Source organism: Dermochelys coriacea, chromosome 1, assembly GCF_009764565.3.
Source record: "Dermochelys coriacea isolate rDerCor1 chromosome 1, rDerCor1.pri.v4, whole genome shotgun sequence".
Lineage (NCBI taxonomy): Eukaryota > Metazoa > Chordata > Testudines > Dermochelyidae > Dermochelys > Dermochelys coriacea.
This window is the reverse complement of record NC_050068.2, coordinates 38,989,854-39,017,423: the sequence shown is the minus strand read 5'-3', so window position 1 is coordinate 39,017,423 and position 27,570 is coordinate 38,989,854. Positions and strand designations below refer to the sequence as shown.

The following is a 27,570-nucleotide window of genomic DNA, read 5'->3' as shown; positions in this document are numbered from 1 at the left end:
GAATACTGCACTACTGTGTAATGCAAAATTTGCGCAAAATTTGCACAGAATTCTCCCACAAAATTGGGGTTGCAGCACTGCTGGCTGCCACTAGGGGCACTGGACTCTGCAGAGGCCAGCTCGCAGTGAGCAGAACACCATCCTGGCAGGGATGGAGGCCGCATGCTCTGGCTGCCAGGCTTGACCCCCAATCCTCATTCTCCTGGGCATGAGAGGGCTCCGAACAGCCAGCTCTGTCAAAGGGTGAGGAAGGGTAGGGCAGGGCAGGGCTGTACTACATCCCCCAGTGGGACACTAAAGAAGCTGGAGGGAGTGAAGGCTCTGGGGGAGGCCCCCATGGCTGGGCTCTGGAGGGGAGGGGGTTGCAGGTGTCTGGGCTCTGGGAGGAGTGGGTGTGGAGGTCTGGACTCTGGGGGCCCCATGCAGCCATCTCCACCCCCACCCCACCTAGAACTTGGTTGTCATAGGAGTTTCTTTATCTTTCTACTCCTGGGGGAATTTTTTTTCTGTTGTCTGTATTGTTGACAAGTATTTAGAAATAAATTACCAAAATAACTGAAACTGGAGTGATTATATTGTGTTATTTTGACAAAAAATGCAGAATTTTAAAATATTGTGTGCAGAATTTTTAATTTTTTGGCACAGAATTCCCCCAGAAGTAATTAGTATCCACCTGTAAAGCAAGTATGGTTTTAGTAACTCAGGCAACACCACATAGGAACTTTGTGGCAGAGGCAAGGATATAATCCAATTCTCCAAGGTAGCATTCAGTGGCCTCAACCAAGAGACCTCCCTTCCTTCCTGAAGTCCCTTGCCTTTAGTCCCTACAACTTTCAAATTACAGAACAAACAAGGAAAAGGTCATATAGCCTCCATATTACACAACTTTGATACATTCCCTGAGCACCATTCATACTATGTACTGAATGACACAAGGGTCTTATGAAACATAGCATGTGACCATTAAAGTTATATCACAATGTATACACGATAGGATGAATTAAGATTTGCAACTTTAATATTCTTTTAATATAGTTTTTAAATGTAGCTTAAGTTTCAGTTTGCTTGTTAAAAAAGCATAGAAATTAAATCATGAGAAACCACAGTGACCACTTCTACCCCCAAATCTGATAGGTCATCAGCAAGGTTGGGACCTTAGACCCACTGCACAGATCTCTACCAGATTTAAGTAACTGGTAACAGTAGTATGCGCTTTTCTTTTAAGCGAATCAGCCTCTAGATGAGGAAGAATACATATTTTACCAGTACGTTTCACAGCTACAATCATGGTGCTTCAAATCAAATTGGGGTTTGTGCAGCAACAGAGGTTACCACTGATGGGGGGGAGGGAGGCAAGAACAGGCCAAAAAAAAAAAAAAAATCTACAGCCATTATGGCATGGTCTATCCTGTGGGAGGGGGCAGGATATTGCCCATCCTCTTTTACATTCTCAAACCTGGAGGACTTCCTGGAAGGACAACAGAGATATTCCTGGTAGCATGACTCTCATAAGATCCAGAAAAGGTGCACTGAACGGTGATCCGTTTAAGGGGTGGCAAACCCTGTCCTCAAGGAAACCATGTAGTGGAAATGTAACAATGAAAATCTTGTCAATCCTTGTTCACTATGCAGGAGTAGTCCATGTATGGCAGGGATAGGGAACCTTTTTTCTATCGGGGCCACTGACCCACAGAAAAAAAAAAAAAAAAAAAAAGTCAGTCATGGGCTTCACACAGCCCCACGGGGGCACCGAGGCTCTGGGCTTCCCTTAAGGTGGGGCCAGAAATAAGGGGTTCAGGGTGCAGAAGGGGGCTCTAGGCTGGGGCGCAGGAGGGGGTGAGGGCTCCAGCCAGGGGTGCTGGCTCTGGGCTGGGGCTCTGGATGAGGGGTTTGGGATACAGAAGAGGGTTCTGGGCTGGGGCCAACAGGTTTGGAGTGCAGGAGTTTGGCTCAGGGCTGGGGCAAGGGTTGGGGATGCGGGGTCTGGGAGGGAGTTAGGGTGCAGGAGGGGTTTCTGACCTGGGGCAGACTTTTAACAGCACTGAATGAAGACTTGCTGGGGTCCGGATGAAATTAAGCAGCAGCCCAGATTCGTGCCATAGGTTCCCCACCCCTAATGTAAGTGACAAACAGGCATTTAGATTCTGCAGAAGGTAAAAATGGTGGGATTTAACGTTTTCCAGTAATACAAATGCAGTGACTTTTAAAAGATTTTTAAAAAAGAAAAGGAGTACCGGTGGCACCTTAGAGACTAACAAATTAATTTTTCAAACACATGATCATTTCTCATTATTGTTCTAGAACTTCTAAATCTTCAGATTACTTGGATCAGTAAATCTAACACACTGCTAGTCACACTTTGCAAACTTACTGTTTGCGCATGTTTATACTTTGTGCTAAGTGATCTCAAGTTAAATATCCAAGAACTTGAATTTCCTACATAAGTACCTGGATAAGACAGCAACTCCATTTGGGAGTTCTGTTGCATTTTCCAGTCAGTTCTACCAAGTCTCTTTTTATTTTATTTTATTTTATTTTTTTTTTTTTTAAAAGTCCTGACAACAACAAAAAAATTGACCCTTTGCTGACAAATCTTCTTGAGAGGCAGCTGAGAACATTTATGTACTAATTTAGGTCGGACAAAAATCCTGACAGACTCAATTATGCCTTCTTGTCTACGAGTTTTGTTTTCAACGCTTGTTCAGAGAGAGGACTTGTTCTGAAAAAACTTTCGAATTCCTTGTTTAGACAGAGCTTGTTTGCTTAAATTTATTTCTGTCAGCTGGTGTAATTTTTGTCTGAATGCAGTATAGTTATAGCCAAGTCAGTCCCAGGATATTAGAGACACAAGATGGGTGAGGTAATCTCTTTAATAGGACCAATTTCTGTTGATGAGAATAAGCGTCTCTCTTTCACCAACAGAAGCTGGTCCAATAAAAGATACTACCTGACCCACCTTTCAGAGTAGCAGCCATGTTAGTCTGTGTTCGCAAAAAGAAAAGGAGTACTTGTGGCACCTTAGAGACTAACAAATTTATTTGAGCATAAGCTTTCGTGAGCTACAGCTCACTTCACTGGATGAAGTAAGCTATGACCCACCTTGCGTCTCTCATTTTTGGCTGAATACTTTCTAGATTTGAACTATTTGCTGAAAAAGTTTTACACTGGATTTAACACTTAAGCCAGCTAACATGAAGAGGATCTCAGTCTTTAACAATGTTTAGGCAACTGCTACACGACTAGGAAGAACAGAAGGCTTATTTAAAAACAAAAAAACAAACAAAAAACCACCACAATGTTTTAAATACCACTATGCCCCATCCAAGTTGCTTGGCTTAACCTTGTTTACAATTGCTGTCACAATCATTAAACTCTAGTATGGACAGGGTTTCTGCTTCTCTAGTTCCACTTTTGTTTTCTTCCTCTGAAGGCAGTATCTGCATTTGATATTTATATTCTGTTTTTGAACCTGATTTGCCCACTCAAAGGTGCTCAGGGAATGTATGCAATTACCTTGATTAGAGTACCAGAGCTGAAACTAATGAAAGACATATTTGCTACTGATCACTAAAAAGAATGTTACTTTTGAGGAGTTGTCTGTAATTTTTGTTACAATCAGAATGCCAGTTGCTATGTGCACAAACTGCAAGCAGCAATGCAGTGGTCTCAGGCAGCTAAACAACATTACATTTTCATAGAAGGCCATTTTAGTTTTTCCAATACTGTACACTTATTCTTTACCTTTTATACCCCAGATCCTCCTTAAAATACAATCTTGTGCTCAGTGGGGAACATAATAGTACTTCAAAGCAAAGAAACATGTACTGCTTCAGAAATGTTTTTAGATTAATCTGAAGGGTATGTGTCTTAAATGATGAATTTCAGGTTTTTATGCTGTATTGTCTACACTAATTAAAAACAACAACAAAACTCTAGCGAGACAAGCCTGCTGCACAGCTATTTGGGAAACTCGGGTTTATAAGTGATTTCAGGATTCCAATTCCTAGTCAGATACCAAAATACACAAATTGCAGTAAAGGTATACTTAAAAACACAGAGATGGCATGTTAGCCATATCACATAAGAATACTTCCTAGCATGATAATGACTGGACACTCACTAGACGGATGAATGCATTACTATAAAATAAGGGGAAGAATACCAAACCGAAGGTGGTCAGAGGTGCAAGGTAACGGACAAGTGGCTAAAACAGATAATATAAGGGTTGTTTAAAATGAAACCTAACCAGTTCTCAAGCAACTGAAAACAGGAAGCTGGAAAGATTCACAGGCATGACTCCATGGATGCTCTGGGGCTGAAACACCCATGGAAAATAAACAATGGGTGCTCAGCACCCACTGGCAGGTCTGCAGGTCGCGCCTCCCCCCCCTAGCACTTCCTACCACTGGCAGCCCCGCCAATCAGCTCCTCCCACCCCCTCCCACTGCAGATCAGCTGCGGGGGTAGGAAGAGGTGGGGGAGGGGCAGGAAGAGGCAGGGGAAGGGGTGGAGTGGAGGGTGGGAAAGGGGCAGAAGATGCAGGGTGGGAGCTTGGAGGGAGGGGTGGAGTGGGGCGGGGCTGGGGCAGAGCGGGGGGAAAGTCGAGCATGCCCTGGCAACTCCTTAAGTCGGTACCTATGGAGAGATTTAAACTCTACTGAACACTAAACTGAAGACAAGCTAACTTAATGTACAATACTTACTTTCTGAACAGCTTTAGGATTACCTTTGATAAAGTGCCTCTTTCCTTTGACATATCTGCCACATTCAGATCACATTTAGAAACAGGCTTCTCTCCTAACATGCTCCCTTCTTTATTATGTTCAAAATACAATTTTTCAGAATTTCCCCTATAGAGTGTGCAGTGGGCTTCTCTTTCATTTTATCCTCATTAACTCTCCCAATTATATTTTTGAATTTGCGATCAGAAACAGTAGGCTTTTGTGGTGTCTGAGGTATGTCCATGGCATAATATTTGTCCGATTTAAACTTTGCTTTTCAAATTTCATAACACTGCTTACCTCCCCAACTGAATCAGTCGACTTGCGCCCTTTTTCATCAGTGCACAATTTCAAACTTTTTTGCACTGGAGCAGGTGAAGGTGAAACTTTGTCTAACTCTGCAGAAGGTTTTGCCTTTTCTTGAGCTTTTTGTTTTTTGTGCATATTTTTCTTCTCCAAATAGTTGTCCTTTGTTTCCACTTTTTTACTTTCCTCTCTGTAATCTTCAGCCTTTTTAAGTTTCTTCTTTTTTCTTTTAACTTTCAGCTCAATGCTGTCCTCTTCAGTACTTGCTGACCCATCTGGCTGCCTGTCAGCAATGGAATCCTTCATAACAATTTCCTGTTCAGATTTCTCTTTTCCACTTTTTATCTTGTGTTTCTCCTCTCTACCCTCAGAACACAAGTCTGAATTTTCATTGTCAGCTACTTGAGAAAACGAATCATCTAGGGTGCTTGACTCAGAGTCAAACTGAAGGTCACCATGTTTTTCTTTTCGCAATTTTTTACTTTCTTTAGAATCCTCTTTACATTTTGTCTTTAAATCTTTAATTTCTCCCTTCTTTTTCTTGATTTCTTTAGAATCTTCTTTCTTCTGCTTCTTAGGATCTTTTGAATCTTCCTTGGTTTCTGATGTTCTTTTCTTTGGTTTTGAATCTAAAATCAAACTATCTGAGGAGTTTTCACGTTCCAGCCTGGGTTTCTCTTTGAATTTTGCAGACTTTGATTTTTTCTTTTTCAAATCATCTGGGCTTCTATCCTCACCATCTTTTGATTTTTTCTTCTTCTTCTTTGGTGATGTGTCTTCTTTTGCTTCACTTTGCAAGTCACTGTCAGATTCTGCCTCAAATAAGTCATCATTTAAAGACAGCTTCTATAAAATGAAGAAAAACAGAAAAACATTTCTTTCCTCCTTTCCCAATTAAACTTTATTATTTATGTACTTCAGTGCACAACAGTGTTATACTCGCTTAAATCCATAGAGCCCAAACCCAGGATAGTGCAAGATTTCAAATTTTTAAACACTACTACAGCTTGTAGTAGTCGTTCCCATTCTAGCTCATCATTACTAAATCCTCTTTGAAACAGGACTAGATCAAAGTGCATTAACAAACTTAATGCATGCCAGCAGGGCCCACGTGGACATGGCAGAATAGTGCAGGGGAAATTCACACCCCTGCTTGCTGTGAATGAATTATTTGTGTAGACAAGCCCTTACTCAAGTTACTACCTCTAGAAGTGGGATCAACAGGCACATGGAGGGAAAAAATAAAAAAAAATAAAAACAGGCAGGATATATCTGGGTAGCTACCTTGAGCAGCAAAACAGAGCACAAACTTGATTCTGGACTCTTCCTTGCTGCAAGAGTCAGTCCTGGTCTACACTTAAAGTGTAGACTGATCTAACCCCCAGTGTAGAGACGACTAGGTTGACAGAAGAATTCTTCCATCAGTTTAGCTACTGCTTCTTGGGGAGGTGGATTTCCTCCCCTGCAGTAAACACCCTGTCAATGTAGAAAGTGTGTACATTACAGTGCTACAGTGGCATAGCTGCAGCTGTGCCACTGTAGCACCCATAATGTAGACATGGTCTAATTAACTTGATATTGCAAAGGTGATCTACTGATTCTTCAGAAGGCACAAGATTCCAAAGAAACCTGTTGTAAGTTATTTTAAAGCACATGGGTATGTCCACGCTGCAATAAAACAGCCAAGGCTGGACTGAGTCAGCTGACTCTGGCTTGTGGGGCACAGGCCTCAGGGCTATAAAACTGCGATGTAGACGTCTGGGCCTGGGCTGGAGCCCAGCAAGGGGGAGAGGGTCCCAGAGCTGAGGCTCCAGCCTGAGTATCTACATTGCAATTTTATAGCCTTACAATCTGAGCCCCATGAGTTCAAGTCAGCCGAAATGGGCCAACTGCAGCGTGTTATTGCAATGTAGACATACCCTATAAGAGCCTCTTAGAAACCCATGTGCCCATCATCCATTATATTTACTATAAATTAAACAGGAACAAAGAAAAATTCCCATGGATTAGTGGGCAAAGAATATCCAAACAAGGCAGGGAGGGAAAGTACTGCTTCAAAGAATGAGTGAGCAGAGTTCTCACTGGAAGAGGATAGGGTTTGGGTGTGGGGATGGTAGAAAGATTTGCATTTAACTGCCTAAGTGTTGATTAGACTGGCCCCTTACCATTTAACTTTGGGATTAATTAAACTTTGAGATGAATCTGGGTAAGGTAAATTCATTCCCTGGATCATGCAGAAAACTGTCTAAAAAACAAACAATAATAGCAAGGCTGAGGCTTTAAAAAACAAAAACAAAAAAAAGTAGAGCACAAACAGAGCAGTACTTTAAACTAAAAAGACTATCCATAATGGTCTCCGTTCCTGCTGCTCTCCCTGCAAAAGCTTAGTCTACAAGAGAGAAGAAAATGGTGGTAAGACTGATATCAGATTCTGCATTCTGTGCCTACAATTATTTCACTGGTATAGGTTTCAGAGTAGCAGCCGTGTTCGTCTGTATTCGCAAAAAGAAAAGGAGTACTTGTGGCACCTTAGAGACTAACAAATTTATTAGAGCATAAGCTTTCGTGAGCTACAGCATCCGATGAAGTGAGCTGTAGCTCACGAAAAGCTTAAGGTGCCACAAGTACTCCTTTTCTTTTCACTGGTATAGACACATAACTTATTATTAATGAGAAAAAACAGTTCCTAGCTGTAATTCTAGCTTTCAGAAGATAACTTCTTTAGCCGTGTAAATATTCAGAAATCTAGTTAATCTTGTTTCACAATATGGATTGAAAAGCAAGCATTCCAATATACAAAATGAATCTCTCGTCTTACAGCGTAAGGATATCAAAAACCATCAGGAAAGCATGAAAACCTACAGTAGGCTTTAAAAGAAGATTACACGTTCCCATATACCCATCAAAACTTAAGTGTTAAGGAATGTTTTCAAACTACTCTAATAGGAGAGCCAATTTTATATAGAAATGTAGAAAAATGTGAATATTTATGACTGTTCTAGGAGAAAAGAACTATATTAGCAGGTCACATGCTTCATTTCTTGTATAGGCCGAGTTTATTGCACAAACCAGAGGTTCCTTCCATCTTCCCCTACAAAGTCTCTGAGTTGCACTCGCACATTCCCCTTCTTTTTCAGGGATTCATTGCAACTCCTCACAATCTCCCCGCTACCATGGGTTTTGCATGCCCCAGGCCCAGCTTCTCTCCCCCTGCCATGGCAAGGGCTGTATGGCCCCCAATTCCCAGGTCCCCCATTCTCCACCACCTATGACAGGAGCTCTGTGTGCACCCTTATTTCACCTCCTTCTCCCCAAATGAGGGGGGAAGGATAGCTAGATGGTTTGTGCATTGGCCTGCTAAATCCAGGGTTGTGAGTTCAATCCTTGAGGGGGCCATTTAGGGATCCGGGGCAAAAATTGGGGATTGGTCCTGCTTTGAGCAGGGGGCTGGACTAGATGACCTCCTGAGGTCCCTTCCACCCCGGATATTCTATGATTCACCCCCAGTCCCTTTCCCCCACGCCAGACACTCCTAATCTATCTGGGTGATTAGTCATTCAGGGCATCTTGTTACATGTTAAACTGTATTAAGAAGCCAAGCAGGAGTATTTTTATGCCACAAGGCATTAACTGATGTCATCAACTAGCTACTTGAACTATATACAATTGCAGAGGTACTGGAAACAGTGATTGTAGTAATCTGATGGTAGGGTTTCCATTTCTCGCCTTTCCGTTTTCCAATTTCCCCCCAAAATCAGTAAGGTTCTGGCCACTGATGCCTTGAACATTCCCAGTAACTTTGGAATTGATCGTATGCTGGGTTCACAAGTTATGTTACATACAGAGAAATGCCATCAAATTAAATGTAAGGACCTCACAAGCTTGGCCAAAAAGGGCACTTATGGTATTTTTTCCTAATTTAAGAGATTTTTGTAATCTTACCAAAGCTTTAATTAATAGCAACTCCCAAGCAAGTAAGCAATGGCCATTCCAGTAATAAAAGCCTCTACTAAAAAGAAATTTTGATTTTAGAGTCTGAGCACAACTCCATAGAACATTTAATACCAGAAAATGAGGCCTAAAAAGGGAAAGACATCTTTAAAGGAAGGTGGGGGGGAAGCAGACATACCTGTATGTCCTTCTTAACAGGCTTAGGCTTATTATCCACTATTTTTTTTCTGAATTCAAGCAGCACTTCTTTACAGTCTTCCAGATGAACCTCTGGTTCCCAGGTATCATCGTCTGAGGTATATCCCTTCCACCGCACTTTGTACAGAATTTTACCCTGAGAGAGCAAAAAGTACTTATAAAACAAGAGTTTACGAGGGGGTTTCTACAGTATCGGCTTGCTCTTGTGAATCTCAATGTATAATGGTTTAGTCTAATGTCATTTTATAGGATGAAAATATTAATTCTAAAAAAAGGAGATGAGCCATGTTTTGCTATAATCATTCATGCAAACATGTTCTCACAGTTTGAAGTATTACACAAAAGGTTTTAAGTACAGTGAGTAGAAGACTTATTTCTTACAGTAGTGCACTAAAGGTCTGTTAACCATTTGGTTTTGCCCAAAGTTCTTTGCTGCTTCTCCAAACAAATTTAGCAATTTCATATTACAATGATGAACAAATCACTTTCCTAGATCAGGATACACCTTCATGGGGGACACATATCGACTACTCAACTTCACAAGAACAAAGTCTACTACAAGAATTCAGTTTTTTCCTTTCCTGGCTTCACACTGCAGGACACATGTGCCCAGAAGCAGAATTGAAGTGCAGGGTGGAGCAAAAAAGTAAAAATAAATTAGGGCTGTCAATTAATCACAGTTAACTCACACAATTAACTAAAAAAAATTAATTGTGATTCATTGCATTTAATAGAATACCAACTGAAATTTATGAAATGTTTTTGAATGTTTTTCTACATTTTCAATATTGATTCCAGTTACACAGAACACAAAGTGCACAGTGCTCACTTTATGTTATTTTTATTACAAGTATATGCACTGTAAAAATGATAAACAAAAGATAGTTTTTCAATTCACCTCATACAAGTACTGAAGCGCAATCTCTTTATCGTAAAAGTATAACTTACAAATTCAGATTTTTTTTTTGTTACGTACCACTCAAAAACGAAACAGTGTAAAACTTAAAAGCCTACAAGTCCACTCAGTCCTACTTCTTATTCTGCCAATCGTTAAGTTTATTTACATTTAAGGGAGATACTGCTGCCCATTTCTTATTTACAATGTCACCTAAAAATGAGAACAGGTGTTCACATGGCACTTCTGTAGCTGGCATTGCAAGATATTTATATGCCAGATGCGCTAAAGTTTCATATGTCCCTTCATGCTTCAGCCACCATTCCAGAGGACATGCTTCCATGCTGATGATGCTCATTAAGAAAATAATGCGTCAATTAAATTTGTGACTGTACTACTTGGAGGGGAGAATTGTATGTCTCCTGCTCTGTTTTACCCGCATTCTGCATATATTTCATGTTATAGCAGTCTCGGATGATGACCCAGCATGTTTTGTTTTAAGAACACTTCCAGAGCAGAACTGACAAATCGCAAAGAAGGTACTGATGTGAGATTTCTAAAAATAGCTACAGCACTCAAACCAAGGTTTAAGAATCTGAAGTGCCATCCAAAATCTGAGAGGGACGAGGTCTGGAGCATGCAGTCAGAAGTCTTAAAAGAGCAACACTCTGATGCAGAAACTACAGAACTCAAAAAAGAAAATCAACCCTCTACTGGTGGCATCTGACTCAGATGATGAAAATGAACATGCCTCAGTCTGCACTGCTATGGATAGTTATCGAGCAGAACCCATCATCAGCATGGAAGCATGTCCTCTGGAATGGTGATTGATTAACAGAATTTTATACATAACACAGATTAACAGAATTTATATAATTAATTATATATATGATTAACAGAATATATAATTTTGTTAATGTGGTTACCATTATCAACCAATCTCACCAAAAAAGAGTATTAAGTCTGTCTGACAAGACCATTTTCCATAAGACCATGCTGATTGATATTAATTATGCTACCGTATTTTAATTCTTTATAAATACAGTCCATGTCAGAATATCCATGACATGAGATAATTTCACTATTGGCTCTGAATTTAAGCACTTCAGATGCAAGAGGATTTTGTTACTTTCCCTCAAAAGAGAACAGTGGTTCTCAAAAATTACACTGTTTTCCAATAATTTTGGAGAGGGAAGTTTCAAAAGAAACTTTGCTACTCTTGACTATCCTAAATAAATCTGTCATCTGCAAGCTCTGTATCTCACTGTTCATCCCCTTTTGCGGATCCTTAATATATTAAACACTAGTACACAACCTTGCTACATCCCACTTAATCTTTTAGACTGTTGAACACTGACCATTTATTCCCATTTTTTTTCTATACAGGTCAGTGTCTAAGGTTATGTCCACACTACAAATTACATCACTCATAGGGTGTGTATTATTCACACCCCTAAGCAATGTAAATTATACTGATCTAAGCGCCAATGTAGATGGCGCTATGTTGGCAGGAGTGCGTCTCACACTGACATAGCTACTGCATCTCCTGGAGGCAGGAGTTATTAAGCTGATGGCAGAGTGTCTTCACTGGAAGCATTTTGGCAGCATATATAGATTCATAGATACTAAGGTCAGAAGGGACCATTCTGATCATCTAGTCCGACCTCCTGCACAGCGCAGGCCACAGAATCTCACCCACCCACTCCTATGAAAAACCTCACCCATGTCTGAGCTATTGAAGTCCTTAAATCATGGTTCAAAGACTTCAAGGAGCAGAGAAGCCTCCCTCAAGTCACCCATGCCCCATGCTACAGAGGAAGGCGAAAAACCTCCAGGGCCTCTCCAATCTGCCCTGGAGGAAAATTCCTTCCCGACCCCAAATATGGCAATCAGCTAAACCCTGAGCATATGGGCAAGATTCACCAGCCAGATACCCAGGAAAGAATTTTCTACAGTAACTCAGATCCCATCCATCTAATATCCCATCTCAGGGGATTTGGCCTATTTACCCTGAATATTTAAAGATCAATTACTTACCAAAATCCCATTATCCCATCATACCATCTCCTCCATAAACTTATCAAGTAGAATCTTAAAACCAGATAGATCTTTTGCCCCCACTACTTCCCTTGGAAGGTTATTCCAAAACTTCACTCCTCTGATGGTTAAAAACCTTCGTCTGATTTCAAGTCTAAACTTCCTGGTGGCCAGTTTATACCCATTTGTTCTTGTGTCCACATTGGCGCTGAGCTTAAATAATTCCTCTCCCTCTCCTGTATTTATCCCTCTGATATATATGATGTGCCACTATAAATGATGTAACACAGACATAGCCTAATTCAAGGCAGTACTTTATTTAATACTTAACTTCCTTACAGATTCTTGTGATGAACTTTGTCAAGGATTTTTTGAAAATCCAATTTGTTGTGGGAGGGAGCAGGGGTCACATTTCTTTAAACAAATTTCCAAAATGTTCACCTGTCTGAACATTTCCCCTCCTTTTAAAGATTATTAATGCACTAAGCAATACATACCAGAGTCTCAGAGAACTAAAGGTGCTTTAATTCTAGCTTCTTTTTGAAATTACAAAAATAGGGTGTGTCTACATGAAGTCTTAGGGTACAGTATGCTGGGGTGCAAATCTACAGCACTCTAGCCTGCCATGCAGCCACTGGTGCTGCGCACTAAGGGTGTATCTGCATTTAAAATGCTGCAGCAGCACAGGTGCATCATTGTAGCACTACAGTGGAGAGACAACCTACACCAGGGGTTGGCAAACGTTTTGGCCTGAGGGCCACATCTGGGAATAGAAGTTGTACAGTGGGCCATGAATGTTCACAAAATTGAGGTTGGGATGTGGGAGGGGGTGAGGGCTCTGGGGTGGGGCCAGAAATCAGTTCAGGGTGTGTGAGGGGGCTCCAGGCTGGGATGGGGCAGTGGCGTGCAGGGGGGCTCCAGCTGGCGGTGCAGGCTCTGGGGCAGGGATGAGGGGTTTGGGTTGCAGGAGGGTGCTCCGGGCTGGGATCAAGGGGTTTGGAGTGGGATCAGGGCTGGGGAAGGGGGTTGGGGAGTGGGGAGAGGCTATGGAGTGCAGACTCCAGGAGGTGCTTACCTCAAGCGGTTCCCGGAAGCAATGAAATGTCCCTTCTCTGGCTCCTAAGTGGAGGCGTAGCCAGGCGGGTCTCCACGCTGCCCCATCCGCAGGCACCGCCCCTGCAGCTCCCATTGGAGTGCTGGAGGGGGCCACTGGAGCATGTAGGAGGGCAAGCTGCGTGGAATGACACCTGACCCTGCTCCCCGGCTGGAGCTTGAAGGCCGGCTTAAAACGGCTGGTGGGCCACATCCATCCTGCAGGCCGTAGTTTTTCTACCCCGTCTACACTGACAGGAGGGGTTCTCCCATTTGTGTAGGTACTACACCTCTCCAAAAGGCAGTATCTAGGTCAATGGAAGAATTCTTTGTTGGTCAACACCAAGCATTGGTCAACACCAAGAGTTAAATCAGTATAGCAACATCTCTCAGGGGTATGAATTCCCCCCTCCCCCCCCCCCGAGGGATGCAGCAATACCAATATGAATTCCTAGTGCTGACCAAGCCTGAGGGTTTTGGAGCATACTTCAATCTATTGAATGTAATCAGTGGGCTTACATTTATTACACTAGAGTATCTGAACATAATTTGGCCTTTAGAGTACATGATGAACAGCATATAGTGAATGAAGCAATTAAAGATTAAAATAATTCATGAAAATAGACAAATTGATGTTTAACACATTTAAAGATTTAGTCTCCCTAGAGACTTTATTTTTGTATGCCATAGCAATTTTACTGTGCACCTTTCACTTTTAAAGTTATTTCTAAAATGTTGCATCCCTGCCTTCATTTACTGAGCACCCTTAAGGTTTGTCTACACAGAAAATGGGAGCCAAAATAATTCACTCTTTTGTTTTGGTGCAAGTGAACACGGACTTCAGAAGGAGATATATCCCAATGTAAGATGTATGTTAGTAAAAAGTTAGATGTTTTAAATAGCAAAATTCAAGAAATTAGGGCTAACTCCATAAGCCAACACAGAAGAGTTCTAAGATGAGGTGTTACAGATCTACCAGATAGTGAGCATCAACAAGCTGCACATAAATGTAATAAATCTTGAAGCTTTTGCACTTCTAAATAATCTTTCAGATTAAAACTGTTTTCCCTGTATATTCTGGCTATTTCTCCAAAATTACAACATGCCTATAAAAATTGTATAAGTGATGCAGAATTCAACCTATATAAAAACACACAGAATAATACTCAACAAACTTCAGAGTTCAAACCCTAATGCTTGGTCTACACTAGGAAATTAGGTCAGTATAACTGTGTTTCTCCATCAAAAATCCACCTCCCTGAATGAAGCAAATAAGCTGACCTAACCACTTATGTAAACAGAGCTAGGTTGACAGGAGAAAGCACTGAAGCACAACAGCGGCACAAATGCAGTGGCTTATGTGTAGACAAGCCCTAAGAGTAGCTCAACATTTCAAAGAAAGGCTGACTTAAGTTGTGAAAGACATTCCTGCTGTCTCTAAAATTGTATTCCTAGCCTGAGAGATTCTGTGCCCCAAGTGGATCCATGAAAACTACCTAGAAACCAATACAGGGAAAGTAACTTTATATAACAGCAGTGAGAACTTAGAATACTTTTGATGATTTAAGTTATATTCAGAAACAACTGGAAGTTCAAGATAGATTAAACAATGTGTTCACTGAGACAATACATTTACTAACTGACCACATTTGTCAGAATCTTATACCAGTGAGCCACTGACCCAGGAAATGGGTATTTTCACAACATATTTTACCACTGCAACTACCGGGAAAATATTGTCAACATGATTTTTTTCCTAATAATTCTTTCATGCAAAGCTACAAAAAGCATATTTTATATTTGAGGTTATATAATAAAAGCATTAAGATTCAGCACTTTTTTCATGGGCTTATAGCCTGAGTAAAACACAAACAAAAAAAATCACCCCAGATAAACCTGACCCACAAGAATCCATATAACCTCAAACATTGGCACCTGTGTCTCTTGTTGGTTTTATGATTGGACTCAAAAATGAAGGTATTTTAGGAACAATTTTCTGTCAGTATCACTTTAAAAATGATTCTCCTTTGTGCCTTTATTCCATGTTACACAGAAGAGTTTCACCACTTCATGTAGCCATAAAGAAAGGATTTGACGCTCCCAGCTTGAGATCCCAGACTAACCGATTGGTAGAGACAGTTATGCTAAATGAAGTACTTAAAGCAAAGTATTTTAAATTAGTTTCAGGCAGCTTGAGTTATAAGTGGCCCATGAAGGTGGAAACAAAAAGAACAGAAACCCGAATTCAAGCCTATGCAAGATACTGCCCTGCTACCTTTGGTTATAGCATCAGAAAATGAAGTCATTTGTGTTGTGAGCGGAAGAGATGGGGAGTCAGCCAACCTGAAGGCATCAGCTGTTTGGATGCTCCCCTCACAGCCCTTCACCCTTAGTCTAGCCAGGGGTCTCTGACTCAGGTGCAGAACACAGGAATGCGAGGAATATGTGGCCACGGGGGAGAGAGCATGAGACAAGAGTGACACAGGAGGCAGGCACTGTGGGAGAAGGGAGGAAGTCAGGGGGCTTCTGGGGAAAAGGAAAAGAGAAGGGACTGAATGGAAGAGGTAAGAGGCAGGGCAGGCCCCACAACAGCAGCTAGCTCCTGCTAGTTGGAAAGCTGAGGAGTCTTGGGCCCCATTATCCCCACGGGCTGGGTCTCCTCTCATCCACTCACTCCCCACCCTCACGTGCCCACCAGACCAGCTCTCCTCTCACACACTGCCCGCCCCCGGGTCCCCGCCGGGCCGGGGCTCCCCTCATTCGCCCGCCCCCGGGTCCCCGCCGGGCCGGGGCTCCCCTCATTCACTCACCCCCTCCGTTTTCACATCCAGGATCTTCTCCACTTCGAACACGTCCTCCTCCTCCTCGCTCTCGCCGCCCGCATCGCCCCCAACCTTGCCAGACCCCGCCGCCGCCGCCTCCTTCTCCTTCTCCTTCTCCTTCTCCTTCTCCGCCTCGGCCGCCGCCGCCGCCGCCGCCGCCTCCCCCCCGCTCCCGGCCGCCGCCATATTGGGGTGAATTTCAAGCGACTACAGCGAAAAGCGCTGCGACAGCCACGGCCAGGCGGACAGCGCCGTGACGCGGGCGCTGCGGCCAATCAGCGAGCCGAAACGCAACGTAGCCCCTCCACGGGGTCAATCCCAGGGGCCGCTCGGCGTTTAGAGTGACAGCTCCAACTAGCCAATTGGTAGCGCCGCAGGGAAGAAGAGGAACAAAGGGGGGGGAGGGAGAAGTCCCCGCAGTGGGTGGGTGGGCGGGGCGGGGCGCGGAGGGCGTTGGTCGGCTCCCGGCGGGGAGCCGGTGGCCGCAGACCTGCCCCCGGCAATGAGCAGGGGGGCGGGGCTGCTGTGGCCATTCTTTCCCCTCCTCTAGCGGGCCCCTCCCGTCTCTTCAGAGCCTGCCGCGCCGCGCCGCGTGTCCAGGGCCAAGCGCTGCCGCCTGCATCCCGGCCAGCCCCAGGCAGGGATCCCCTGGCCAGGAAGGGAGCAGGGTGATGGTCTGGTCTGGTCTGATCTCCTGTGTAACGCAGGCCGTAGGACTTCCCGTTGGAACTGGAGCGTATCTTTAAGAAAAACTCCTGATCTTTATTTATAAATTGCTAGAGATGGAGACCCCCTAACCCTGTGTCAGTTGTGCCCATGGTTAATTGTCCTCAGTGTTGAAAAGGTGCGATGCGTGGTCGTCGTCATCATCGGGGCAAATTCCAAAGCAGAAACCGGATTGATCTCTGGCTAGGTTCTCTTTTGCCACAAGCTGCGGGATGCTGTCTGGAATGACAGGTTTCAGAGCAGCAGCCGTGTTAGTCTGTATTCGCAAAAAGAAAAGGAGGACTTGTGGCACCTTAGAGACTAACACATTTATTTGAGCATAAGCTTTCGTGAGCTACAGCTCACTTCATCGGATGCCACAAGTACTCCTTTTCTTTTTACTGTCTGGAATGGCCCTTTCGCAGGGTTTCATTGGTCACCTGCCTCAGCGGCAGAGACGCTCTTGGCCATTTCAGCTACGAGGAGGATCAACCAGATTGTTCTGTAAAACTTCTGTAAAATTCTGCATATTTTGTTTGTCAAAATAACACAATATAATCATGGCAGTATCAATTATTTTGGTCTTTATTTCAAAAGACTTGTCAGCAATTATGTCTGTAACAATACAGAGACCAAAAAAAGATTCAGGGAATGTTTTTTGACAAATATATTCCTTACTAGGCATATTAATACAGAACTTTGAGCAATAATTCATTTAAACTAAAATACATAAATGCAGCACAAAGGCTTGGGGGAGTCAGGGTGGGAGAGGGAAGTAATTGCTAGGAAGGAGCTTGGGAGTGAACCATGGAGATGAGTTGATGGAAAATAATATTGACTCTAACTAAAAACTATTTAACCTGCAAATTTCTTTCAGGCAGAGAGACTGGGATAATCAGCCAAATTTATCCCTACTTAACTCGATAGACTTCCTTTACATCAGAGACAAATTTGGCATAAATGTTTGTTCTTTCATTCAGTCTTTCAGATCAGGCCTGAGGACTAATGGTTGTGAATTATTCACTCTTCTGTAGCTGCAACTTTCAGTAAGGTTTCACAGTTAATGTACCTTTTTTCCTTCTTTCATCGGGTTATGAATTGTAACTTTCAGACAATATGGGGTAAAATTCTGGCCTTATTAAAATCAATGGGAGTTTTGTCATTGACTAAAATGGAACCAGGAATACAAACATGGTCTTTTTCTTCTCCATTTTAACAAGTCTTTAACTCCTCTCCTTGGATTTTGGACTGCATGGGAGAGAGATGTTGTTGTAACGGATCTCTCAAGGTTATCATTCCAGAGTAGAAGTTGATTAATTTGATACCACTTGCAGATTACATATCAACATTTGTTAATTTTAAAATGCCTATTTAAATCATTTTAAAAATCTACAATCTACAAAATCTATGAAAGTCAGTGTTTTTTTTTTACTTTCCACTCACAGTATGGATTCAGCTTAAACCTACTAATATATGCAAGAAAATTAGCAAAATAAATAAATAGCTCACTCATAATCAAATAGTAACAGAAAATCTGGCAACAGTAATAAATTATAGCATTAATAGTATAGGGCTTGCTTCTAATTAAGTCAATAGGAATGAGAGCAGGGCTTTGATGAGGCATAACTCTAAACACATGCATGGTTTCATTGAAAGGATTACTCGCATGCTTAAATTTAAGCAAGTATAAATCTTTGCAGGACTGGGGCTTCAGATAAAATGGTTACCTACCTTTCGTAACTGTTGTTCTTCAAGATGTGTTGCTCATGTCCATTCCATCCTAGGTGTGCGCGCACCCATGTGCAAAGTTGTCGGAGACTTTTGCCTTAGCAATATATCCCTAGGGCTGGCTGTGGAACACCCTTGAGGGCCACGCTCATGCATCAGTATATCAGGCGCTGCCGGCTCTATGCCTTCTCAGTTCCTTCGTGCCAGCAACTCTGACAGAGGGGCAGGAGGGCAGGTAATGGAATGGACACGAGCAACACATTTCGAAGAACAACAGTTACGAAAGGTAGGTAATCGGTTTTTCTTCTTTGAGCGTTTGCTCATGTCGATTCTATTCTAGGTGACTCACAAGCAGTATCCCTGGAGGTGGGCTCAGAGTTCACAAATGTGCAGCTTGTAACACCACTCTACCAAAACCAGTGTGTTCGAGTAGCCTGCTGGGGAAAGGGGAATGGCACCAACCCAGTCTGGACTCCCCCTCTCAGGGCTGAGGGTTGGTGTTTTCTGATCAGGGTGCAGCATGGACCTTCACAGGGCAGCTTGATTCTTGATTCCCAGCACTGATTCTTCTCCATGTCAGAGAGGTGGGGCCAGACCTGATTGACTTGCATGCATTTGATCAACAGAGGAAGGACTGGTGATATGGGAGGCTGGAGCCAGAAGAGCTGGTGGGAGCCAGGACTATCTTTTTTTCTCAGCAACATTTGGTCAGGCAGTCATCGATCTTGATGCATGGGTTGACTATAGCGTTAAGGCTGGATGGGAATTCCACCTGTGCCAGTTCATCTATTGTTTTTGAGGTCAAGCCAGAAATGATAACTCTGGGTGGCCTCATTCCACATAGTGTCTACTATCAAAGTGTCAGAACTCTGCTGCATATTTAGCACTGGCTGGGGTCCCTGCTGCAACAGGTGAAGCATAGCTTTCGCCATACACTCACAACCTGGGTCATCAAAGATCATCACCATAGCTCTAAAAATGTCCTCAAATAGTCTTAGAAGCAGGCTTGATTGTTCTAGGAGCAGAGACACCCAAGCTAGGGCCTCCCCCCGGTAAGTAGGCTGATAGTCAGGTAACTACTCGGGCTTGGTCACTGGGCTATGACTGATTGAAAAACCCACAAAATTTGTCATGATTGCTATTAAATGTGCCAGGCAGGAAGCTTGGGCTTGCAGGGAGCGGGGTTGGAGCTGAAGGTGGCATGGCTTGAGCTTGTAGGACCACATTCTGTACCTGCAGGGTGGCAGCCTGGGCCTGCAAGGTCTGTAGGGCTCCCACTATGCTCATCAGAGAGGTATTGGCCTTTGTAGAATTCATGCTTCGTGTATCAGCTGTAGTTCTCTTAGTGTTTCTATTTGCGCTGCTCAGACTGTCAGTACCCAGGACATGGTTGGTTCTTTCTAATTAGGGTGACCAGATGTCCCATTTTTAAAGAGACAGTCCCATTTTTGGGGGGACTTTTTCTTATATAGGCGCCTATTACCCCTCACCCCCATCCCGTTCTTTCACAGTTGCTATCTGGTCACCCTATTTCTAATGGTTAGAGCAGGAATTGGTAGCCGGGGCTAGGAGCCCAGCATGGGCGGCGGGTATAATAGGCCGGGGGAAATTCTGCCTCCCCTGGTGCTGCCATGGCTGCCGGTCACGCAGTTGCAGGGTTTCGCAGCAAAGTTTTTGCTTTATCATGCCCCAGGCAGGTTCCAGGGTGGCTGAGCTGCCCCAGAATCTGCATTGGGCATATCTAAAAAGTGTCTTCTAACAGACGCTTTTCCCTGCGTGGCTGGGTCTGGGGAGGGGAGGCAAGGCGTGGCTTTGGCCAGCCCTGGGCTCCTCCAGGCGGGGCGGCTCGGGGCTTCAGTCAGCTTGGGGCTCCTCCAGCCATGGGTGTATGTGTGTGTGTGCTCCAGGCTGTGGCTGGCCCAGGGCTCCTCTGGGCATGTGGAGGGAGTGACTTGGGGTTCAGCCAGCCCGGGGCTCCTGCGGCTGGGGGAAGCTTTCCGGGTGCGGGGTGTAGGGGGGTCTCAGGGCTCTGGCCATGGGAAGGGCACAGGTGGAAGGGGTAGAACTTGGGGCTAGTCTCCCCAGAGGCGGGCTCCACCCTCCACCCATGGAGCCCAGTGTCAGTAAGGAGTAAGGAAGTAAGAGTAAGGAATCAGAGCACAGGGTCAGAACTGGAGTCAGAGGCCAGATGCCAGGGCCGAGGGTCAGAGCCAGGTTACCTGGAGTAAGGCAAGGCAGGAGCAGGACTGCAAACAAGCAAATGCAGGAGCTATCACAGCCATGAGCAAATGCTTTGAGCAACTGATGTTGCTGCTGGGCTTTAGAGCTGGTGTGCTGACTCTTCCAACTCGGTAGCATAGCCAAGTGGCTCGCAGCCTTTCCAGACTACTGTACCCCTTTTAGGAGTCTGATTTGTCTTGCATACTCCCAAGTTTCTCCTCACTTAAAAACGACTTGCTTACAAAATCAGACATAAAAATATAAAAGTGTCGCAGCACACTATTACTGAAAAATTGCTTACTTTTCATTTTTACCATATAATTATAAAATACAACAACTGAAGTATAAATATTATACTTGCATTTCAATGTATATTATATAGAGCAGTATAAACAAGTCATTGTATGAAATTTTAGTTTGTACTGACTTTGCTAGTGCTTTTTATGTAGACTGTTGTAAAACTAGACAAATATCTAGATGAGTTGATGTACCCCCCTGGAATATATGCCTGCGAGTGACCACAGGGAAACATGTACCCCTGGTTGAGACCCACTGGCATAGCCAATCAGGCAGCCTACTACTGGCCAGCTGTGCTCATTAGGGGGCCCAGACACTGGCTCTGCTAATGCAATCCTTGGATCCCCAAACAGGAGAATCTCAAATAGGCAGAGAGAAGTTATTTTACCACTGTATTTCGCACTGGTGCAACTGCTGCTAGAATACTGTGCACAACAAGAAGTATGTTGATAAATTGAGAGGGTTCAGAGAAGAGCAAGGAGAATGATTAAAAGAGTAGAAAACATGTCTTATAGTGAGAGATCCCAGGAGCTCAATTTATTGAAGCTTAATAAAGAGAAGGTTAAGGAGTGACTTGATCACCGTTTAAAATTACCTACATGGGGAACAAATATTTGATAATGGGTTCTTCAGTCTAGCAGACAACGGTATAATAAGATCCAGTGGCTGGAAGTTGAAGCTAGACAAATTCAGACTGGAAATAACAGTGAGGGTAATTAACCACTGGAACAAATTACCATGTATCATGGTAATTCTCCATTACTGGCAATTTTAAAATCAAGATTGGATGATTTTCTAAAAGATATGCTCTAGGAATTAATTATTGGGGAAATTCTATGGCCTGTGTTATACAGAAGGGCAGACTAGATGATCATAATGGTCCCTTCTGGCTTTGGAATCAATGAATTTCTGTGAGAAATAATCCTTAATGGGACAATGTTAGCTTGAAATGTAATTTTTAAAGAAGAGTTAAAGGTAGTTTCAATAACTAAAGCCTTGTCTACACTACACAGTTTTGTCAGCAAAAGGCAGCTTTTGCTGACAAAACAGTGGAGGTGTCCAGACAATGCTACTTTTTGTGGCAAAATTCTCCTGTTTTGCTGACAAAATAAAATCACCTCAGTGAGAGGCTTAGAGCTTTTTGCAGCAAAGTTAAAGTGACAAAGCATCAGTATAGATGCTGCCATTCGTTATATCGCCATAACTGGCCTCCCCCAATATCCCACAATGCCTGCTGGGACCATTCTGCTCAGCGTGGAGAGCTCATATGCAGCTCCCAGCAGGAAAACAGTAACATGCTCTCCTGCCTGGACTACAAGGGAAGGGTGGATCATTGCTCTGTGGGCTGAGGGAAGTGGGAAAAGTCAGAGGAATCACAGAACCAGTAATGTGGAATCACAGAACCAGTAATGTGGAATCCTTCTCTCCCTCGCACTAGGAACACAGTGGCAGGCAGAGAAGGCTGCTGCTGTGAGTGGGAGAGGTGGGAAAGACTGGTATGCTGTACAGAACCAGGGAGGGAGGCGGGGCTTGATGTGTGTGTGTGGGGGGGGGGGGGGAGGTGTCTCCTTCCTCCTACCTCAGGATTAGTTGGTTCTGACTGCTGTCTGAACTTAAAAAGACAGCATGTCAACATCCTCACTCTCTCTCACACTCCCCCAACACCACACACTCTGTCTCTTACACACACACACACACACTCTCTCTCTCTCTCTCTCCTACCACCCCACTTCAGTTGAAAAGTGACTGGCAATCTAGTAGGATGCCCATGGAACAATGGGATTGAGAAATGTGCATCATGTGATGCTGTACTTCCCCATGAGGCACTGCAAACCCTTCCCAAAGCACCCTGCGGCCAGTTGCACAGTGGGATAGCTAGCCACAGTGCACTACTCTGTGTCTATGCAAGAGCTGCTTGTGTGAATGCACTCTGCCGACACTAGGAGCATAGTGTAGACATGCAACAGTGGTTTAATTAAAGCAGTTGCTGTATGGTGACAAAACTTTGTGGTGTAGACAAGGCCTAAATCGGCCCCATGTTTCCCTGCCAACTTTTGTGGTTTTGCAATTACATTTCCTATTTTTCAAAAGTGTCTCTCTCTCTCTCTCTCTCTCTCTCTCTCTCTCTCTTTGTCTAAAAGACTCACACAAACAAGGGAATTTGATTATGCGCAAAATGCTATTAAACAATCTGAAAAAGCCAGAAAAATATGCTTTTTAAAATCACTTTCAGTGATTAGTCATCATTAGGTGTTTATTGTAACAACTGTACAGTAGATAAAAAGTTTTGAAACCAAAGTGAGATTTTTAGAATTATATTGTCTGGGCAAAAATTACATTGGGGAAGAAAACTAGTAAAGCCTCTCCTACGATAGTGCTTGGGGTGTGCTATAGACCTCCGGGATCTAATTTGGATATGGATAGAGCCCTTTTTAATGTCTTTAATAAAGTAAATACTAATGGAAACTGCGTGATGATGGGAGACTTTAACTTCCCAGATATAGACTGGAGGACCAGTGCTAGTAATAATAATAGGGCTCAGATTTTCCTAGATGCGATAGCTGATGGATTCCTTCATCAAGTAGTTGCTGAACCGACTAGAGGGGATGCCATTTTAGATTTAATTCTGGTGAGTAGCAAGGACCTCATAGAAGAAATGGTTGTAGGGGACAATCTTGGCTCAAGTGATCATGAGCTAATTCAGTTCAAACTAAATGGAAGGATTAACAAAAATAAATCTGCAACTAGGGTTTTTGATTTCAAAAAGGCTGACTTTCGAAAATTAAGGAAATTAGTTAGGGAAGTGGATTGGACTGAAGAACTTATGGCTCTAAAGGTAGAGGAGGCCTGGGATTACTTTAAATCAAAGCTGCAGAAGCTATCGGAAGCCTGTATCCCAAAAAGGGGAAAAAATTCATAGGAAGGAATTGTAGACCAAGCTGGATGAGCAAGCATCTCAGAGAGGTGATTAAGAAGAAGCAGAAAGCATACAGGGAGTGGAAGATGGGAAGGATCAGCAAGGAAAGCTACCTAATTGAGGTCAGAACATGTAGGGATAAAGTGAGACAGGCTAAAAGTTGAGTAGAGTTGGACCTTGCAAAGGGAATTAAAACCAATAGTAAAAGTTTCTATAGCCATATAAATAAGAAGAAAACTAAGAAAGAAGAAGTGGGGCCGCTTAACACTGAAGATGGAGTGGAGGTTAAAGATAATCTAGGCATGGCCCAATATCTAAATAAATACTTTGCCTCAGTCTTTAATAAGGCTAAAGAGGATCTTAGGGATAATGGTAGCATGACAAATGGGAATGAGGATATGGAGGTAGATATTACCATATCTGAGGTAGAAGCAAAACTGAAACAACTTAATGGGACTAAATCGGGGGGCCCAGATAATCTTCATCCAAGAATATTAAAGGAATTGGTACCTGAAATTGCAAGCCCATTAGCAAGAATTTTTCATGAATCTGTAAATTCAGGAGTAGTACCGAATGATTGGAGAATTGCTAATATAGTTTCTATTTTTAAGAAAGGAAAAAAAAGTGAACCGGGTAACTACAGGCCAGTTAGTTTGACATCTGTAGTATGCAAGGTCCTGGAAAAAATTTTGAAGGAGAAATTAGTTAAGGACATTGAAGTCAATGGTAAATGGGACAAAATACAACATGGTTTTACAAAAGGTAGATCGTGCCAAACCAACCTAATCTCCTTTTATGAAAAAGTAACAGATTTTTTAGATAAAGGAAATGCAGTGGATCTCATTTACCTAGATTTCAGTAAGGCATTTGATACCGTGCCACATGGGGAATTATTAGTTAAATTGGAGAAGATGGGGATCAATATGAACATCAAAAGGTGGATAAGGAATTGGTTAAAGGGGAGACTGCAACGGGTCCTACTGAAAGGCGAACTGTCAGGTTGGAGGGAGGTTACCAGTGGAGTTCCTCAGGGATCGGTTTTGGGACCAATCTTATTTAATCTTTTTATTACTGACCTCGGCACAAAAAGTGGGAGTGTGCTAATAAAGTTTGCAGATGATACAAAGCTGGGAGGTATTGCCAATTCGGAGAAGGATCGGGATATTATACAGGAGGATCCGGATGACCTTGTAAACTGGAGTAATAGTAATAAGATGAAATTTAATAGTGAGAAGTGTAAGGTTATGCATTTAGGGATTAATAACAAGAATTTTAGTTATAAGTTGGGGACGCATCAATTAGAAGTAACAGAAGATGAGAAGGACCTTGGAGTATTGGTTGATCATAGGATGACTATGAGCTGCCAATGTGATATGGCTGTGAAAAAAGCTAATGCGGTTTTGGGATGCATCAGGAGAGGCATTTCCAGTAGGGATAAGGAGGTTTTAGTACCATTATACAAAGCACTGGTGAGACCTCACTTAGAATACTGTGTGCAGTTCTGGTCTCCCATGTTTAAAAAGGATGAATTCAAACTGGAGCAGGTACAGAGAAGGGCTACTAGGATGATCCGAGGAATGGAAAACTTGTCTTATGAAAGGAGACTTAAGGAGCTTGGCTTGTTTAGCCTAACTAAAAGAAGGTTGAGGGGAGATATGATTGCTCTCTCTAAATATATCAGAGGGATAAATACAGGAGAGGGAGAGGAATTATTTAAGCTCAGCACCAATGTGGACACAAGAACAAATGGGTATAAACTGGCCACCAGGAAGTTTAGACTTGAAATCAGATGAAGGTTTTTAACCATCAGAGGAGTGAAGTTTTGGAATAGCCTTCCAAGGGAAGCAGTGGGGGCAAAAATCTATCTTTTAAGATTCTACTTGATAAGTTTATGGAGGAGATGGTATGATGGGATAATGGGATTTTGGTAAGTAATTGATCTTTAAATATTCAGGGTAAATAGGCCTAATCCCCTGAGATGGGATATTAGATGGATGGGATCTGAGTTACCCAGGAAAAAATTTTCTGTAGTATCTGGCTGGTGAATCTTGCCCAGAAGTTCAAGGTTTAGCTGATTGCCATATTTGGGGTCGGGAAGGAATTTTCCTCCAGGGCAGATTGGAGAAGCCCTGGAGGTTTTTCGCCTTCCTCTGTAGCATGGGGCATGGTTGACTTGAGGGAGGCTTCTCTGCTCCTTGAAGTCTTTAAACCATGATTTAAGGACTTCAATAGCTCAGACATAGGTGAGGTTTTTCATAGGAGTGGGTGGGTGAGATTCTGTGGCCTGCGCTGTGCAGGAGGTCGGACTAGATGATCAGAATGGTCCCTTCTGACCTTAGTATCTATGAATAAGCAGATAACCATTTTATGCCTTTGCAGCATTTTCCACACTGTCTTAAAATACAGTTCCATTTAAAACACATTGCAGTAGTCCAACCACAGGGTGCCAAAAACACAGGTAAAAGTAGAAATGTCTGTGTTGGAAAGAAAAGGCTGCTTACCTAGACATCCAGAAGCAGTTGGGGATCTAATGATTCACAGATTGCTGACATGAGAGAGTAATATGCCCCTAATGATTATCACAGATACGCAGTTTCTTCTGGTTGCATTTCAATGAGAAACTCAGCTGAATGAATTATCTAACTACCTAAGTGAAAACCTTGAAATGTAATAAAGAATGTTTGTTCGCTTTTATTATTCAGGTTCTTATTCCTGTCAATATCAATGTATTGAAGTATATCCTTGCTGATGTAATTCCTTTATTACATTACAGTTTTTTTATATCGTGCTACTGGTCCAAAGAAGTGGATAAGATTTATAGAAAAAATCAAGTTTATATTAAACATATTATAAAAAGCATTAGCACTGCAAAATTGTTAATTTAAATTAAAAATCCTCTAACATGGAAGCTAGACATTGAGACATTTAAACTGTGAATTGCAGTATATGTTTACTCTTAGTAAAACACTATATTTAAATTTAAAATTACCCTGTCCTTAGTGATGACAATATAAGAAAAGACCCCAAATTTCCATGTCCTTGGTTAATTTCCTGGATATTAAAACTACCCAATCCTTATACAGATATAAAATCAAATTATCCTCTATTAATGCAGTGAACTCCTGTAATTTGTCTTATAATTGCAAAATGAGTAAAGTAAAGTAGTTAACTCTTATAGAAGTTTTCTGTGATTAAATACCTGGAGGAAAGTTGGTGCTGATTAACTCGATACCCAACAACTTCTTAGTGGCAGAGTCCCAATCCTTCCCAAGTTCAAGTCGATGGCAGATGGCTGGAAATTGTCTGTCAACTCTTCTTACCCATTCCACTGCTCTCTTTACTGAAGCAAAAGCCCAGTGAATAGCACTGTATATAGAAATAAAGTGTGATTATACTGAAATATGAGAACAGTGACTTGACCGAGTACTGCAGCTGTCTACAAACTAAGTACAATCAAATGCATCAAAGGATACAAGAAGAAAATCTTGTCCTTGCCAACGAAGTCACTTGGTTGAGAAAATATCAACAATGCTTCAACCCAATCATTAACAAAAGATCGCTTTATATATATATATGATAATTTGAGGCAGAGATTTCAAGAAAAAACAGAGTCTAGGCTGAGCAGCTGTCATGGAGGAAGAGATGTAGAGTCAAATTCACAAATTTTTGGGCTTGGCTACA

The 27,570-nt window shown here is 42.6% G+C and overlaps 2 protein-coding genes across 2 annotated transcripts in view; both read right to left on the bottom strand.

The window, feature by feature from the left end:
* MPHOSPH8 (M-phase phosphoprotein 8) overlaps positions 1–16,284 on the bottom strand; it is a 45,498-nt gene extending 29,214 nt beyond the window's left edge. Inside the window, exons 1-3 of the mRNA XM_038384504.2 lie at positions 16,011–16,284; positions 9,157–9,312; positions 5,022–5,873 (exon numbers count right to left, since the gene is read on the bottom strand). Of these exons, the coding sequence (XP_038240432.1) occupies positions 5,022–5,873; positions 9,157–9,312; positions 16,011–16,208 (1,206 nt within the window). The 5' untranslated portion in view covers positions 16,209–16,284. The remainder of the gene's footprint in view (positions 1–5,021; positions 5,874–9,156; positions 9,313–16,010) is intronic.
* A 10,276-nt stretch (positions 16,285–26,560) lies between these two features.
* Positions 26,561–27,570, bottom strand: part of PARP4 (poly(ADP-ribose) polymerase family member 4) — a 103,756-nt gene continuing 102,746 nt past the window's right edge. Inside the window, 1 exon segment of the mRNA XM_043505061.1 lies at positions 26,561–27,255. Coding sequence (XP_043360996.1) covers positions 27,081–27,255 — 175 coding nt within the window. The 3' untranslated portion in view covers positions 26,561–27,080.